The sequence below is a fragment of the Scyliorhinus torazame genome, chromosome 19, assembly GCF_047496885.1.
Source record: "Scyliorhinus torazame isolate Kashiwa2021f chromosome 19, sScyTor2.1, whole genome shotgun sequence".
In the NCBI taxonomy this organism is placed as follows: domain Eukaryota; kingdom Metazoa; phylum Chordata; class Chondrichthyes; order Carcharhiniformes; family Scyliorhinidae; genus Scyliorhinus; species Scyliorhinus torazame.
Genome location: NC_092725.1, coordinates 38,189,073 through 38,208,015, shown reverse-complemented (window position 1 = coordinate 38,208,015; position 18,943 = coordinate 38,189,073). Strand labels below are relative to the sequence as shown.

The 18,943-nt window shown below is 58.0% G+C and overlaps 1 protein-coding gene across 4 annotated transcripts in view; it reads right to left on the bottom strand.

Annotated features, from left to right (window-relative positions):
* Positions 1-2,443, bottom strand: part of LOC140396089 (ras-related protein Rab-19-like) — a 180,869-nt gene extending 178,426 nt beyond the window's left edge. For 2 of the 4 annotated variants that reach the window (XM_072484192.1, XM_072484193.1), the window contains exon 1: positions 354-461. In XM_072484192.1, coding sequence (XP_072340293.1) covers positions 354-427 — 74 coding nt within the window. In that variant the 5' untranslated portion in view covers positions 428-461. Of the gene's footprint in view, positions 1-267; positions 287-353; positions 462-2,350 lie in introns of those variants that run through there. The other 2 variants (XM_072484195.1, XM_072484196.1) reach the window with 2 other exon arrangements.
* Between the last annotated feature and the right edge of the window lie 16,500 nt (positions 2,444-18,943).

The window sequence follows — 18,943 nt, the reverse complement described above, 5'->3', positions numbered from 1 at the left end:
CACCCCAAACAGGCAATCACCCCCCCCCCCCCAAACAGGCAATCACCCACCCCCCCCCCAAACAGGCAATCACCACCCCCCCCCAAACAGGCAATCACACACACACCCCAAACAGGCAATCACAGACTCAGCCCAAATAGGTAATCACCGCGCCCCCCACCCCGCCGATGTGAGGGTTAAAGGTGGGTCAGTCTAAACCCGGAAAGACGAGGGTGGAGGCGCTGAGGCCGAGACTTTTCCCAAATCAAAGCATTGGCTCCTCATCACCTGGACACAAATAAACTTCAACAAATTGTCCAGGACTGCAATCGGACATCGACGTCACACCGAGTGCGGTCACATCAAATACTCACTTTCTACCATTTGGCTCTTTGTTTATTCCGGAGCGGTTGCGAATTGGCGGCGTTATTAAAACGACTTCCTGCATTTACCTGCGCAGCCCAACCCACCTGAACCCAGCCCAACCCACCTGAACCCAGCTGAACCCAGCCCAACCCAGCTGAACCCAGCCCAACCCACCTGAACCCAGCTGAACCCAGCCCAACCCACCTCAACCCAGCTGAACCCAGCCCAACCCACCTCAACCCAGCTGAACCCAGCCCAACCCAACTCAACCCAGCTGAACCCAGCCCAACCCAGACCAACCCACCTCAACCCAGCTGAACCCAGCCCAACCCAGCTGAACCCAGACCAACCCACCTCAACCCAGCTGAACCCAGCCCAACCCAACTCAACCCAGCTGAACCCAGCCCAACCCACCTCAACCCAGCTGAACCCAGCCCAACCCAGACCAACCCACCTCAACCCAGCTGAACCCAGCCCAACCCAGCTGAACCCAGACCAACCCACCTCAACCCAGCTGAACCCAGCCCAACCCACCTCAACCCAGCTGAACCCAGCCCAACCCAACTCAACCCAGCTGAACCCAGCCCAACCCAGACCAACCCACCTCAACCCAGCTGAACCCAGCCCAACCCAGCTGAACCCAGACCAACCCACCTCAACCCAGCTGAACCCAGCCCAACCCACCTCAACCCAGCTGAACCCAGCCCAACCCACCTCAACCCAGACCAACCCAACTCGACCAAGCTGAACCCAGACCAACCCAGCAGAACCCAGCACAGCCCAACCCAACCCAGCACAGCCCAACGCAGCTCAACCCAGCACAGCCAAACCCATCCCAACCCACCTCAGCCCAGCTGAACACAGCCCAACCCAGCTGAACCCAAACCAATCCACCTCAATCAAGCTCAACCCAGCCCAACCCACCTCAACCCAACACAGCCCAATCCACCTCAACCCAGTACAGCCCAACCCACCTCAACCCAGCCCAACCTACCTCAAGCCAGCACAGCTCAATCCAGCACAGCCCAACCCACCTCAACGCAGCTGAACCCAGCACAGCCCAACACACCTCAACCCAGCCCAACCCACCTTGTTGCTGGGTTTAGCCTTAGTTTAGCCTTAGTTTAATTGCTCTGTTCTATCACCTTTGCTCTTGAGTCGCCAGGTATCTTTCTGATACCGCCACATGGTTCAAGTCCGAGTAATGATCAATAATCCAACACACCAGCCGGGAGTGCAGGAGGCGAAAGAGGCCGGAATTCTGGCCTTTGTGTCCCTAGTTGCCCGGCGAAGGGTCTTGCTATTGTGTAAGGAGGTGAAGCCCCCTAGCCTGGAGGCCTGGATTAACGACATGGCGGGGTTCATAAAATTGGAGAGAATTAAGTTTGCTTTGAGAGGGTCTGCACAGGGGTTCTACAGGCAGTGGCAACCGTTCCTAGAATATCTCGCGTAGCGTTAGAAGAAGGTCGTTCAGCAGCAGCAGCAACCCTGGGGGTGGGGGGGTGGGGGGGTCGAGAGACTGTTTGAGGGGATGGACGAGCGGGAGATAGCATGGAGGGTGGGGGGAAACGGTACGCGCAGCCAAGAGCCAGTGTACAAAGCTATGTAAATATACCATCTTGCCATGTATATATCTTGCTCAGGGAGAATTTGCGTTATTTTGTTACCGGGGGGGGGGGGGGGGGGATTGTTTGTAAGGGGGAAAAAAATTGTGTTGTTAAAAAACTTTAATAAAAAATATATATGTTTTAAAAATCCAACACACCGCTTAGTAAGAGTTACATCAACGCACATTTATTATATACAGCAATCAATACTCATGCATAAATTCTACGTCTAAGCTACATCCTACAACTAACAGGCCAATACTTAACTTGGAAATGGCCCACCAGGTCAGGGAAACGAATGGCCTTTCGTTTGGGTTCTGAGCCTGCGGGATTCGAAGCTGGTACAGTTCGATAGCTAGGAGCGCCTAACTCGTAGCGAGCGTTTAAGTAAGACTTACGATTTGAGCGGCTGTTGCAGAAGGTCAGCAGAAGGGTGTCGAAGGGTCGATTTGAACTTGAACTCTATTCTTATAGTCCCCAGGGGCTTCCCGCCTTTCGGGGCGGACCCTGTACCTGGTTCCACTTGGTTCGATATTCTCCAATTCTGGAGCGATTCCTTGATCGATGGGCGGTCTTGGGGTGATCGTTCACCTCTCTGTGTAGGCTCCTGATGGCGCCGAAAAGTCTGGATTGGCTTTGTGTGTCTAATTTGTTGCACATTGTTCCCGGGGATTGCTAATTAGCATTCAGATGGCTGGTGTTTTGTTATGCTGATGGCTGCAGGTATCGATCTTGTCTGGCCTTCCCAGAGGCGAATACACAGTTTTACCTGCAGCTGCTTGTTTTAGTCCTGTTGGCTGATTTTCCCATCAGCCTTTTCCGTTTGCCATTTTAAATCGGGGTTAGCCATTCTAAATTGGGAGTTAGCCATTTTAACAGGCTACAACCTCAACCCAGCTCAACCCAGACCAAGCAACGTCAACCCAGTCTAACCCACCTCAACCCAGCCCAACCCACCTCAACCCAGACCAACCCACCACAGCTCAGCCCAACCCACCTCAACCCAGCACAGCCCAACCCACCTAACAACCTCAAAACAGCACAGCCCAACCCACCTCAACCCAGACCAACCCATCTCAACACAGCCCAACCCACCTCAACCCAGCCAACCCACCTCAACCCATCCCAGCCCAACCCACCTCAACTCAGACCAACCCATCTCAACCCAGCTGAACCCAGCCCAACCGAACTCGACCCAGCACAGCCCAACACACCTCAGCACAGCACAGCCCAACCAACCTCAACCCAGCACAGCCCAACCCACCACAACCCAGCCCAACCCACCACAACACAGCCCAGCTCAACCAAGCCCAACCCACCTTAACCCAGCATATCCCACCTCAACCCAGCCAAACTCACCTCAACGCAGTACAGCCTAACCCACCTCAACCCTGTCCGGTCCACCTCAACCCAGCACAGCCCAGCTCACCTCAAGGCAACACAGGCCAACCCACCTCAACCCAGCACAGCCTAACCCACCTCAACCCAGCACAGCACAACTCAGCCCAACCCACCTCAAACTAGCAAATCCCAACCATCTCAACCCAGCACAGCCCAAACCACCTCAACCCAGCCCAACCCACGTTATTCCAGCCCAACCCACCACAAATCAGCCCAGCTCAACCCACCTCAACACAGCCGAACCCAGCCCAACCAACCTCATCCCAGCCCAACCCATCTCAACCCAGCACAACCCATCTCAATCCAGCCCAGCACAACCCACCTCAACCCAGCACAGCCCCACCCACCTCAAACCAGCACAACCCACCTCAACCTATCAAAGCCCAGCCCAGACCAAACCACCTCAACCCAGCGCAACCCACCTCAACTCTGCCCAAACCACCTCAACCCAGCCCAACCAAACTCAACTCAGCCCAACCCACCTCACCCAGCCCAACCCAGCACAGCCCAAAACACCTCAACGCAGCACAGCCTAATTCACCTCTACCGAGCCCAATCGACCTCAAACCAACTCAACCAAGCCCAACCCAACTCAACCAAGCCCAACACACCGCAACACTGCCCAACGCACCACAACCCAGCACAACCCAACCCACCTCAACCCAGCCCAACCCACCTCAACTCAGCCCAACCCACCTCAACCCAGCCCAACCCACCTCAACTCAGCCCAACCCACCTCAACCCAGCCCAACCCATCTCAACCCAGCCCAGCACAACCCACCTCAACCCAGCACAGCCCCACCCACCTCAACCCGGCACAGCCCCACCCACCTCAAACCAGCACAACCCACCTCAACCTAGCAAAGCCCAGCCCAGACCAAACCACCTCAACTCGGCGCAACCCACCTCAACCCTGCCCACACCACCTCAACCAAGCCCAACCAAACTCAACAAAGCCCAACCCACCTCAACCCACCCAACCAAACTCAACTCAGCCCAACCCACCTCAACCAGCCCAACCCAGCACAGCCCAAAACACCTCAACACAGCACAGCCTAATTCACCTCAACTGAGCCCAACCGACCTCAACCCAACTCAAGCAAGCCCAACCCAACTCAACCAAACCCAACAAACCTCAACACTGCCCAACCCACCACAACCCAGCACAGCCCAACCCACATCAACACAGCCCAACCCATCTCAACACAGCCCAGCCCACCTCAACACAGCCCAGCCCACCTCAACACAGCCCAGCCCACCTCAACTCAGCCCAACCCACATCAACACAGCCCAACCCACCTCAACTCAGCCCAACCCACCTCAACTCAGCCCAACCCACCTCAACTCAGCCCAACCCACCTCAACCCAGTCCAACCCACCTCAATCCATCATAGCCCAACACACCTCAACACAACACAGCCTAACTCACCTCAAATGAGCCCAATCGACCTCAACCCAACTCAACCAAGCTGAACCCAGCCCAAACCACCACAACACAGCATAGCCCACCTCAACCCAGCCCAATTCAACGCAACCCAGCGCAGCCCATCCCACATCAAACCAGCTCAACCCACCTCAACCTAGCTAAACCCACCTCAACCCAGTACAACTCACGTGAATCCAGCCCAACCCACCTCTAATCAGCCCAGACCAACCACCTCAACCCAGGCCAGCCCAACCCACCTCAACCTAGCCCAACCCACCTCAACCACGCCCAACCCACCTCAACCCAGCCCAGCCCAACCCACCTCAACCCAGCACAGCACAAGCCACCTCAACCCAGCACAGCCTCACCCACCTCAACCCAGCCCAACCCACCACAACCGAGCACAGCCCAACCCACATCAACCCAGCCCAACCCACCTCAACTCAGCCCAACCCACCTCAACTTAGCCCAACCCACCTCAACCCAGTCCAACCCACCTCAATCCAGCACAGCCCAACCCATCCTCAACACACCTCAAGACAGCACAGCCTAACTCACCTCAACCGAGCCCAACCGACCTCAACCAAACTCAACCAAGCCCAACACACCTCAACCCAGCCCAAACCATCACAACACAGCACAGCTCACCTCAACCCAGGCAAACTCAACTCAACCCAGCACAGCCCAGCCCACCTCAAACCAGCTCAACCCACCTCAACTCAGCCCAACCCACGTGAATCCAGCCCAACTCACCTCAAATCAGCCCAGCCCAAGCAACCTCAACCCAGGCCAGCCCAACCCACCTCAACCCAGCCCAACCCACCTCAACCGAGCCCAGTCTACCTCAAACCAGCACAACCCACCTCAACTCAGCAAAGCCCAGCCCAGACCAAACCACCACAACTCAGCGCAACACACCTCAACCCTGCCCAAACCACCTCAGCCCAGCCCAACCAAACGCAACTAAGCCCAACCCACCTCAACCCAGCCCAACCAAACGCGACTCAGCCCAACCCACCTCACCCCAGCCCAATCCACCTCAACCCAGCACAGACCAACACACCTCAACGCAGCACAGCCTAACTCACCTCAACCGAGCCCAACCAACCACAACCCAACTCAACCAAGCCCAACCCAACTCAACCAAGCCCAACACACCTCAACCCAGCCCACCCCACCGCAACCCAGCACAGCCCAACCCACATCAACCCAGCCCAACCAACCTCAACTCAGCCCAACCCACCTCAACTCAGCCCAACCCACCTCAACCCAGCACAGCCCAACTCACCTCAACACAGCACAGCCTAACTCACCTCAACCGACCCAACCGACCTCAACCCAATTCAACCAAGCCCAACAAACCTCAACCCAGCCCAAACCACCACAATCCAGCACAGCCCACCTCAACCCAGCAAGCCCACCTCAACCCAGCCCAACTCAACTCAACCCAGTACAGCCCAACCAACCTCAAACCAGCTCAACCCACCTCCACCCAGCTAACCAAGCTCAACCCAGCCCAACCGAACCCACCTCAACTCAGCCCAACCCACCACAACCCAGCACAGGCCAACGCAGCTCAACCAGCACAACCCACCACAACCCAGCCCAACCTAGCCCAACCCACCTCAACCAAGCACAGCCCAAACCACCTCAGCCCAGCACATCCCATATCAACCCAGCACAATCCAACACAGCACAACTCAGCTCAACACAGCACAGCCCAACCCACCTCAATCCAGCCGAACCCATTTCAACCCAGCTAAGCCCAACCCACCACAAACCAATCCAACCCAATCCACCACCAGCCAGCCCAACCCACCTCAACCCAGCATAGCCCACCTCAACCCAGCCCAGCCCACCTCAACCGAGCCCAGTCTACCTCAAACCAGCACAACCCACCTCAACTCAGCAAAGCCCAGCCCAGACCAAACCACCACAACTCAGCGCAACACACCTCAACCCTGCCCAAACCACCTCAGCCCAGCCCAACCAAACGCAACTAAGCCCAACCCACCTCAACCCAGCCCAACCAAACGCGACTCAGCCCAACCCACCTCACCCCAGCCCAATCCACCTCAACCCAGCACAGACCAACACACCTCAACGCAGCACAGCCTAACTCACCTCAACCGAGCCCAACCAACCACAACCCAACTCAACCAAGCCCAACCCAACTCAACCAAGCCCAACACACCTCAACCCAGCCCACCCCACCGCAACCCAGCACAGCCCAACCCACATCAACCCAGCCCAACCAACCTCAACTCAGCCCAACCCACCTCAACTCAGCCCAACCCACCTCAACCCAGCACAGCCCAACTCACCTCAACACAGCACAGCCTAACTCACCTCAACCGACCCAACCGACCTCAACCCAATTCAACCAAGCCCAACAAACCTCAACCCAGCCCAAACCACCACAATCCAGCACAGCCCACCTCAACCCAGCAAGCCCACCTCAACCCAGCCCAACTCAACTCAACCCAGTACAGCCCAACCAACCTCAAACCAGCTCAACCCACTTCCACCCAGCTAACCAAGCTCAACCCAGCCCAACCGAACCCACCTCAACTCAGCCCAACCCACCACAACCCAGCACAGGCCAACGCAGCTCAACCAGCACAACCCACCACAACCCAGCCCAACCTAGCCCAACCCACCTCAACCAAGCACAGCCCAAACCACCTCAGCCCAGCACATCCCATATCAACCCAGCACAATCCAACACAGCACAACACAGCTCAACACAGCACAGCCCAACCCACCTCAATCCAGCCGAACCCATTTCAACCCAGCTAAGCCCAACCCACCACAAACCAATCCAACCCAATCCACCACCAGCCAGCCCAACCCACCTCAACCCAGCATAGCCCACCTCAACCCAGCCCAGCCCACCACAATACAGCACAGCCCAGCCCAACCCACCTCAACACAGCCCAACCAAACTCAACAAAGCCCAACCCACCGCAACCCAGCCCAACCAAACTTAACTCAGCCCAACCCACCTCAACCCAGCCCAACCCACCTCAACCCAGCACAGTCCAACCCACATCAACCCAGCCCAACCCACCTCAACTCAGCCCAACCCACCTCAACCCAGCACAGTCCAACCCACATCAACCCAGCCCAACCCACCTCAACCCAGCCCAACCAAACTTAACTCAGCCCAACCCACCTCAACCCAGCCCAACCCACCTCAACCCAGCACAGTCCAACCCACATCAACCCAGCCCAACCCACCTCAACTCAGCCCAACCCACCTCAACTCAGCCCAACCCACCTCAACTCAGCCCAACCCACCTCAACCCAGCTCAACCCACCTCAACCCAGCACAGCCCAACCCACCTCAACACAGCACAGCCTAACGCACCTCAACTGAGCCCAACCGACCTCAACCCAACTCAATCAAACCCAACACACCTCAACCCAGCCCAAACCACAATCCAGCACAGCCCACCTCAACCCAGCAAGCCCACCTCAACCCAGCCCAACTCAACTCAACCCAGTACAGCCCAATCCACCTCAAACCAGCTCAACCCACCTCAACCCAGCTAAACCCACCTCAACCCAGCCCAACCAAACCCACCTCAACTCAGCCCAACCCACCACAACCCAGCACAGGCCAACGCAGCACAACCCAATCCAACCCACCTCAACCCAGCACAGGCCAACGCAGCTCAACCAGCACAACCCACCACAACCCAGCCCAACCTAGCCCAACCCACCTCAACCAAGCACAGCCCAAACCACTTCAGCCCAGCACATCCCACATCAACCCAGCACAGCCCATCTCACCTCAACCCAGCACAATTCAACACACCTCAATCCAGCCGAACCCATTTCAACCCAGCTAAGCCCAACCCACCACAACCCAGCCCAGCCCAACCCACCTCAACACAGCCCAACCGACCTCAACCCAGCCAAACCCATTTCAACCCAGCCCAGCCCAACCTACCTCAAGCCAGCCCAGCCCAACCAACCTCAACCCTGCCCAGCCCAATCCATCTCAACCCAACTCAACCCAGCCCAGCCCAATCCACCTCAGCCCAACTCAACCCAGCACAGCCCAACCAACCTCAACCCAGCCCAACCCATCTCAACCCAGCAAACCCAACCTACCTCAACACAGCACAGCCCAACCCAGGTCAACCCAGCCCAAATCACCTCAGCCCAGCACAACCCACCTCAAACCAGCCCAACCTACCTCAACCAGCCCAACCCACTTCAACCCAGCCCAAACCACCTCAATCCAGCCCAACCCACTTCAACACAGCCCAGCCCACCTCAACCCACCACAGTCCATCACAACCCAGCACAGCCCACTTCAAACCAGCCATACCCAGCACTATCCTACCCACCTCAAACTACCTAAACCCAGCACAGCCCAGCTCAACCCAGCCCAGCCCAGCACAACCCAGCACAGCCCACCTCAACCCATCACAGCCCACCTCAAACCAGACAAACCCACTACAACCCAGCACATTCCTACCCACCTCAACCTACCTTAATCCAGCACAGCCCAGCTCAACAGAGCCCAATCCACCACAACCCAACAAAGCACTACCCACCTCAACCTACCTTAATCCAGCACAGCCCAGCATAACCCAGCCCAACCCACCTCAACCCAGCACAGCCCAACTCTCCTCGTCCGAGCCCAACCTACCTCAACCCAGCACAGCCCAATCTACCCCAAACCAGCACAACTCACCTCAACCTAGCATAGTGTAACCCACCTCAACTCAGCACAGCCCATCCAATCTCAACCCAGCTCAACCCACCTCAATCTAGCCCAACCCAGCACATCCCTGCATACCCCACCTCAAGCCAGCCCAATGCACCTCGACCCAGCCCAACCCACCTCAACCCAGCCCAACCCACCTCAACCCAGCACAGCCCAACCCACCTCAACCCAGCAGAGCCCAACCCACCTCAATCCACCTAAACCCAGCACAGCCCAACCCACCTCAACCCAGCACAGCCCAACCCACCACAACCCAGCCCAACCCACCACACGCCAGCACAACCCATCCCACACCAACCCGCCGCAACGCAGCCCAACCAGCCCCAACCCAGCCCAACCCACCTCAACCCAGAACAGCCCAACCCACCTCAACCCAGCCCAACCCACCGAAACCGAGCCCAGCCCAACCCACCTCAACGCAGCGCAGCCAAACCCACCTCAACCCAGCCCAACCCACCTCAACCCAGCCAAACCCACCTCAACACAGACAAACCCACATCAACCCAGCCCACCCACCTCAACCCAGCCCAACCCACCTCAAACCAGCCCAGCTCACCTCAACCTAGACCAATTCACCTCAACCAAGCCCAACCCAACTCAACCTAGCCCAACACACCTCAACACTGCCCAACCCAGCACAGCCCAACCCACATCAACACAGCCCAACCCACATCAACTCAGCCCAGCCCACCTCAACTCAGCCCAACCCACCTCAACTCAGCCCAACCCACCTCAACTCAGCCCAACCCACCTCAACCCAGTCCAACCCATCTCAATCCATCATAGCCCAACACACCTCAACACAGCACAGCCTAACTCACCTCAACTGAGCCCAACCGACCTCAACTCAACCAAGCTCAACCCAGCCCAAACAACCACAACACAGCATAGCCCACCTCAACCCAGCCCAACTCAACGCAACCCAGCGCAGCCCAACCCACATCAACCCAGCTCAACCCACCTCAACGCAGCTAAACCCACCTCAACCCAGTACAACCCATGTGAATCCAGCCCAAGCCACCTCTAATCAGCCCAGACCAACCAACCTCAACCCAGGCCAGCCCAGCCCACCTCAACATAGGCCAACCCACCTCAACCAAGCCCAACCCACCTCAACCCAACCCAGCCCAACCCACCTCAACCCAGCACAGTACAAGCCACCTCAACCCAGCACAGCCCCACCCACCTCAACCCAGCCCAACCCACCACAACAGAGCACAGCCCAACCCACATTAAACCAGCCCAACCCACCTCAACACAGCCCAACCCACCTCAACTAAGCCCAACCCACCTCAAACCAGCCCAGCCCAACCCACCTCAACCCAGCACAGCACAAGTCACCTCAACCCAGCACAGCCTCACCCACCTCAACCCAGCCCAACCCACCACAACCGAGCACAGCCCAACCCACATCAACCCAGCCCAACCCACCTCAACACAGCCCAACCCACCACAACCGAGCACAGCCCAACCCACATCAACCCAGCCCAACCCACCTCAACACAGCCCAACCCACCTCAACTCAGCCCAACCCACCTCAACTCAGCCCAACCCACCTCAACTCAGCCCAACCCACCTCAACACACCCCAACACAGAACAGCCTAACTCACCTCAACCGAGCCCAACCGACCTCAACCAAGCCCAACCAAGCTCAACCCAGCCCAACCCGCCTCAACACAGCCCAACCCACCTCAACTCAGCCCAACCCACCTCAACTCAGCCCAACCCAACTCAACTCAGCCCAACCCACCTCAACTCAGCCCAACCCACCTCAACACACCCCAACACAGAACAGCCCAACCCACCTCAGCTCAGCCCAACCCACCTCAACTCAGCCCAACCCACCTCAACACACCCCAACACAGAACAGCCTAACACACCTCAACCCAGCCCTAACCATCACAACACAGCACAGCCCACCTCAACCCAGCACAACTCAACTCAACCCAGCACAGCCCAACCCACCTCAAACCAGCTCAACCCACCTCAACACAGCTAAACCCACCTCAACTCAGCCCAACCCACGTGAATCCAGCGCAACCCACCTCAAATCAGCCCAGCTCAACCCACCTCAACACAGTCCAACCCACCTCAAATCAGCCCAGCCCAACCAACCTCAAACCAGGCCAGCCCAACCCACCTCAACACAGCCCAATCCAACTCAACCCAGCCCAGCCCAATCCACCTCAACCCAGCACAGCACAACCCACCTCGGCCAAGCACAGCCCCACCTACCTCAAACCAGTACAACCCACCTCAACCCAGCAAAGCCCAGCCCAGACCAAACCACCTCAACTCAGCGCAACCCACCTCAACCCTGCCCAAAACACCTCAACCAAATGCAACTAAGCCCAAACCACCTCAACCCAGCCCAACCAAACGCGACTCAGCCCAACCCACCTCAACCCAGCCCAACCCACCTCAACCCAGCACAGACCAACACACCTCAACCCAGCACAGACCAACACACCTCAACGCAGCACAGCCTAACTCACCTCAACCAAGCGCAACACACCTCAACCCAGCCCACCCCACCTCAACCCTGCCCAACTCAACTCAACCCAGTACAGCCCAATCCACCTCAAACCAGCTAAACCCACCTCAACCCAGCCCAACCAAACCCACCTCAACTCAGCCCCACCCCCCACAACCCTGCACAGGCCAACGCAGCACAACCCAATCCAACCCACCTCAACCCAGCACAGGCCAACGCAGCTCAACCAGCACAACCCACCACAACCCAGCCCAACCTAGCCCAACCCACCTCAACCAAGCACAGCCCAAACCACCTCAGCCCAGCACATCCCACATCAACCGGGCACAGCCCATCTCACCTCAACCCAGCACAATCCAACACACCTCAATCCAGCCGAACCCATTTCAATCCAGCTAAGCCCAACCCACCACAACCCAGCCCAGCCCAACCCAACTCAACACAGCCCAACCGACCTCAACCCAGCCGAACCCATTTCAACCCAGCCCAGCCCAACCTACGCCAAGCCAGCCCAGCCCAACCAACCTCAACCCAGCCCAATCCACCTCAGCCCAACTCAACCCAGCCCAGCCCAATCCACCTCAGCCCAACTCAACCCAGCCCAGCCCAATCCACCTCAGCCCAACTCAACCCAGCACAGCCCAACCCACCTCAACCCAGCCCAACCCATCTCAACCCAGCAAACCCAACCCACCTCAACCCAGCACAGCCCAACCCAGGTCAACCCAGCCCAAATCACCTCAGCCCAGCACAACCCACCTCAATCCAGCCCAACCTACCTCAACCAGCCCAACCCACTTCAACCCAGCCCAAACCACCTCAATCCAGCCCAACCCACTTCAACACAGCCCAGCCCACCTCAACCCACCACAGTCCATCACAACCCAGCACAGCCCACTTCAAACCAGCCATACCCAGCACAATCCTACCCACCTCAACCTACCTAAACCCAGCACAGCCCACCTCAACCCAGCCCAGACCAGCACAACCCAGCACAGCCCACCTCAACCCAGCACAGCCCACCTCAAACAAGAAAAACCCACTACAACCCAGCACATTCCTACCCACCTCAACCGACATTAATCCAGCACAGCCCAGCTCAACAGAGCCCAACCCACCACAACCCAGCACAGCTCTACCCACCTCAACCCACCTTAACACAGCACAGCCCAGCATAACCCAGCCCAACCCACCTCAACCCAGCACAGCCCAACTCTCCTCGTCCGAGCCCAACCCACCTCAACCCAGCACAGCCCAATCGACCCCAAACCAGCACAACTCACCTCAACCTAGCATAGTGTAACCCACCTCAACTCAGCACAGCCCATCCCATCTCAACCCAGCTCAACCCACCTCAATCTAGCCCAACCCAGCACATCCCAGCATACCCCACCTCAAGCCAGCCCAATGCACTTCAACCCAGCCCAACCCACCTCAACCCAGCCCAACCCACCTCAACCCAGCACAGCCCAACCCACCTCAACCCAGCACAGCCCAACCCACCTCAATCCACCTAAACCCAGCACAGCCCAACCCACCTCAACCCAGCACAGCCCAACCCACCACAACACAGCCCAACCTAGCTCAACCCACCTCAACCAAGCACAGCCCAAACCACCACAGCCCAGCACAAACCACATCAACCCAGCACAGTCCATCTCACCTCAACCCAGCACAATCCAACACACCACAACCCAGCCCAACCCAGCACAGCCCAACCCACCTCAATCCAGCCAAAGCCATTTCTACCCAGCTAAGCCCAACCCACCACAACCCAACCCAGCACAACCCACCACAAGCCAGCCCAGGCCAACCCGCCTCAACACAGCCCAACCGACCTCCACCCAGCCAAACCCATTTCAACCCAGCCCAGCCCAACCCACCACAAGTCAGCCCAGCCCAACGAACCTCAACCCAGCCCGGCCCAATCCACCTCAGCCCAACTCAACCCAGCACAGCCCAACCCACCTCAGTGCAGCCCAACCCACCTCAACCCAGCAAACCCAACCCACCTCAACCCAGCACAGCCCAACCCATGTCAACCCAGCCCAAATCACCTCAGCCCAGCACAACCCACCTCAAAGCAGCCCAACCTACCTCAACCAGCCCAACCCACCTCAACCCAGCACAAACCACCTCAATCCAGCCCAACCCACTTCAACACAGCCCAGCCCACCTCAACCCACTACAGCCCATCACAATCCAGCACAGCCCACCTCAAACCAGCCCAACCCAGCACAATCCTACCCACCTCAACCTACCTAAACCCAGCACAGCCCAGCTCAACCCAGCCCAGCACAACCCACCTCAAACCATCACAGCCCACCTCAAACCAGCACATTCCTACCCACCTCAACCTACCTTAATCCAGCACAACCCAGCTCAACAGAGCCCAACCCACCTTAACCCAGCACAGCCCAGCTTAACCCTGGTCGGCACGGGCTTGGAGGGCCGAAGGGCCTGTTCCTGTGCAGTACATTTCTTTGTTCTTTGTTCTTAACCCAGCCCAACCCACATCAACCCAGCACAGCCCAACTCTCCTCATCCGAGCCCAACCCACCTCAACCCAGCACAGCCCAATCTACCCCAAACCAGCACAACTCACCTCAACCCAACATAGTCTAACCCACCTCAACTCAGCACAGCCCAACCCACCTCAACCCAGCTCAACCCACCTCAATCCAGCTCAACCCACCTCAATCCAGCCCACCCCAGCACATCCCAGCATACCGCACCTTAAGCCAGCCCAACGCACCTCAACCCAGCAAACCCAACCCACCTCAATCCAGCACAGCCCAACCCAGGTCAACCCAGCCCAAATCACCTCAGCCCAGCACAACCCACCTCAAACCAGCCCAACCTACCTCAACCAGCCCAACCCACTTCAACCCAGCCCAAACCACCTCAATCCAGCCCAACCCACTTCAACACAGCCCAGCCCACCTCAACCCACCACAGTCCATCACAACCCAGCACAGCCCACTTCAAACCAGCCATACCCAGCACTATCCTACCCACCTTAAACTACCTAAACCCAGCACAGCCCACCTCAACCCAGCCCAGCCCAGCACAACCCAGCACAGCCCACCTCAACCCATCACAGCCCACCTCAAACCAGACAAACCCACTACAACCCAGCACATTCCTACCCACCTCAACCTACCTTAATCCAGCACAGCCCAGCTCAACAGAGCCCAATCCACCACAACCCAACAAAGCACTACCCACCTCAACCTACCTTAATCCAGCACAGCCCAGCTCAACAGAGCCCAACCCACCACAACCCAGCACAGCTCTACCCACCTCAACCCACCTCAACTCAGCACAGCCCATCCAATCTCAACCCAGCTCAACCCACCTCAATCTAGCCCAACCCAGCACATCCCTGCATACCCCACCTCAAGCCAGCCCAATGCACCTCGACCCAGCCCAACCCACCTCAACCCAGCCCAACCCACCTCAACCCAGCACAGCCCAACCCACCTCAACCCAGCAGAGCCCAACCCACCTCAATCCACCTAAACCCAGCACAGCCCAACCCACCTCAACCCAGCACAGCCCAACCCACCACAACCCAGCCCAACCCACCACACGCCAGCACAACCCATCCCACACCAACCCGCCGCAACGCAGCCCAACCAGCCCCAACCCAGCCCAACCCACCTCAACCCAGAACAGCCCAACCCACCTCAACCCAGCCCAACCCACCGAAACCGAGCCCAGCCCAACCCACCTCAACGCAGCGCAGCCAAACCCACCTCAACCCAGCCCAACCCACCTCAACCCAGCCAAACCCACCTCAACACAGACAAACCCACCTCAACCCAGCCCACCCACCTCAACCCAGCCCAACCCACCTCAAACCAGCCCAGCTCACCTCAACCTTGACCAATTCACCTCAACCAAGCCCAACCCAACTCAACCTAGCCCAACACACCTCAACACTGCCCAACCCAGCACAGCCCAACCCACATCAACACAGCCCAACCCACATCGACTCAGCCCAGCCCACCTCAACTCAGCCCAACCCACCTCAACTCAGCCCAACCCACCTCAACTCAGCCCAACCCACCTCAACCCAGTCCAACCCATCTCAATCCATCATAGCTCAACACACCTCAACACAGCACAGCCTAACTCACCTCAACTGAGCCCAACCGACCTCAACTCAACCAAGCTCAACCCAGCCCAAACAACCACAACACAGCATAGCCCACCTCAACCCAGCCCAACTCAACGCAACCCAGCGCAGCCCAACCCACATCAACCCAGCTCAACCCACCTCAACGCAGCTAAACCCACCTCAACCCAATACAACCCATGTGAATCCAGCCCAAGCCACCTCTAATCAGCCCAGACCAACCAACCTCAACCCAGGCCAGCCCAGCCCACCTCAACATAGGCCAACCACCCTCAACCAAGCCCAACCCACCTCAACCCAGCCCAGCCCAACCCACCTTAACCCAGCACAGCACAAGCCACCTCAACCCAGCACAGCCCCACCCACCTCGACCCAGCCCAACCCACCACAACAGAGCACAGCCCAACCCACATTAAACCAGCCCAACCCACCTCAACACAGCCCAACCCACCTCAACTAAGCCCAACCCACCTCAAACCAGCCCAGCCCAACCCACCTCAACCCAGCACAGCACAAGTCACCTCAACCCAGCACAGCCCCACCCACCTCAACCCAGCCCAACCCACCACAACCGAGCACAGCCCAACCCACATCAACCCAGCCCAACCCACCTCAACACAGCCCAACCCACCTCAACTCAGCCCAACCCACCTCAACTCAGCCCAACCCACCTCAACTCAGCCCAACCCACCTCAACTCAGCCCAACCCACCTCAACACACCCCAACACAGAACAGCCTAACTCACCTCAACCGAGCCCAACCGACCTCAACCAAGCCCAACCAAGCTCAACCCAGCCCAACCCGCCTCAACACAGCCCAACCCACCTCAACTCAGCCCAACCCACCTCAACTCAGCCCAACCCAACTCAACTCAGCCCAACCCACCTCAACACACCCCAACACAGAACAGCCCAACCCACCTCAACTCAGCCCAACCCACCTCAACTCAGCCCAACCCACCACAACACACCCCAACACAGAACAGCCTAACACACCTCAACCCAGCCCTAACCATCACAACACAGCACAGCCCACCTCAACCCAGCACAACTCAACTCAACCCAGCACAGCCCAACCCACCTCAAACCAGCTCAACCCACCTCAACACAGCTAAACCCACCTCAACTCAGCCCAACCCACGTGAATCCAGCGCAACCCACCTCAAATCAGCCCAGCTCAACCCACCTCAACACAGTCCAACCCACCTCAAATCAGCCCAGCCCAACCAACCTCAAACCAGGCCAGCCCAACCCACCTCAACACAGCTCAATCCACCTCAACCCAGCCCAGCCCAATCCACCTCAACCCAGCACAGCACAACCCACCTCGGCCAAGCACAGCCCCACCTACCTCAAACCAGTACAACCCACCTCAACCCAGCAAAGCCCAGCCCAGACCAAACCACCTCAACTCAGCGCAACCCACCTCAACCCTGCCCAAACCACCTCAACCAAATGCAACTAAGCCCAAACCACCTCAACCCAGCCCAACCAAACGCGACTCAGCCCAACCCAGATCAACCCAGCCCAACCCACCTCAACCCAGCACAGACCAACACACCTCAACCCAGCACAGACCAACACACCTCAACGCAGCACAGCCTAACTCACCTCAACTAAGCGCAACACACCTCAACCCAGCCCACCCCACCTCAACCCTGCCCAACTCAACTCAACCCAGTACAGCCCAATCCACCTCAAACCAGCTAAACCCACCTCAACCCAGCCCAACCAAACCCACCTCAACTCAGCCCAACCCACCACAACCCAGCACAGGCCAACGCAGCACAACCCAATCCAACCCACCTCAACCCAGCACAGGCCACCGCAGCTCAACCAGCACAACCCACCACAACCCAGCCCAACCTAGCCCAACGAACCTCAACCAAGCACAGCCCAAACCACCTCAGCCCAGCACATCCCACATCAACCGGGCACAGCCCATCTCACCTCAACCCAGCACAATCCAACACACTCAATCCAGCCGAACCCATTTCAATCCAGCTAAGCCCAACCCACCACAACCCAGCCCAGCCCAACCCAACTCAACACAGCCCAACCGACCTCAACCCAGCCGAACCCATTTCAACCCAGCCCAGCCCAACCTACGCCAAGCCAGCCTTGCCAAACCAACCTCAACCCAGCCCAGCCCAATCCACCTCAGCCCAACTCAACCCAGCCCAGCCCAATCCACCTCAGCCCAACTCAACCCAGCCCAGCCCAATCCACCTCAGCCCAACTCAACCCAGCACAGCCCAACCCACCTCAACCCAGCCCAACCCATCTCAACCCAGCAAACCCAACCCACCTCAACCCAGCACAGCCCAACCCAGGTCAACCCAGCCCAAATCACCTCAGCCCAGCACAACCCACCTCAATCCAGCCCAACCTACCTCAACCAGCCCAACCCACTTCAACCCAGCCCAAACCACCTCAATCCAGCCCAACCCACTTCAACACAGCCCAGCCCACCTCAACCCACCACAGTCCATCACAACCCAGCACAGCCCACTTCAAACCAGCCATACCCAGCACAATCCTACCCACCTCAACCTACCTAAACCCAGCACAGCCCACCTCAACCCAGCCCAGACCAGCACAACCCAGCACAGCCCACCTCAACCCAGCACAGCCCACCTCAAACAAGAAAAACCCACTACAACCCAGCACATTCCTACCCACCTCAACCGACATTAATCCAGCACAGCCCAGCTCAACAGAGCCCAACCCACCACAACCCAGCACAGCTCTACCCACCTCAACCCACCTTAACACAGCACAGCCCAG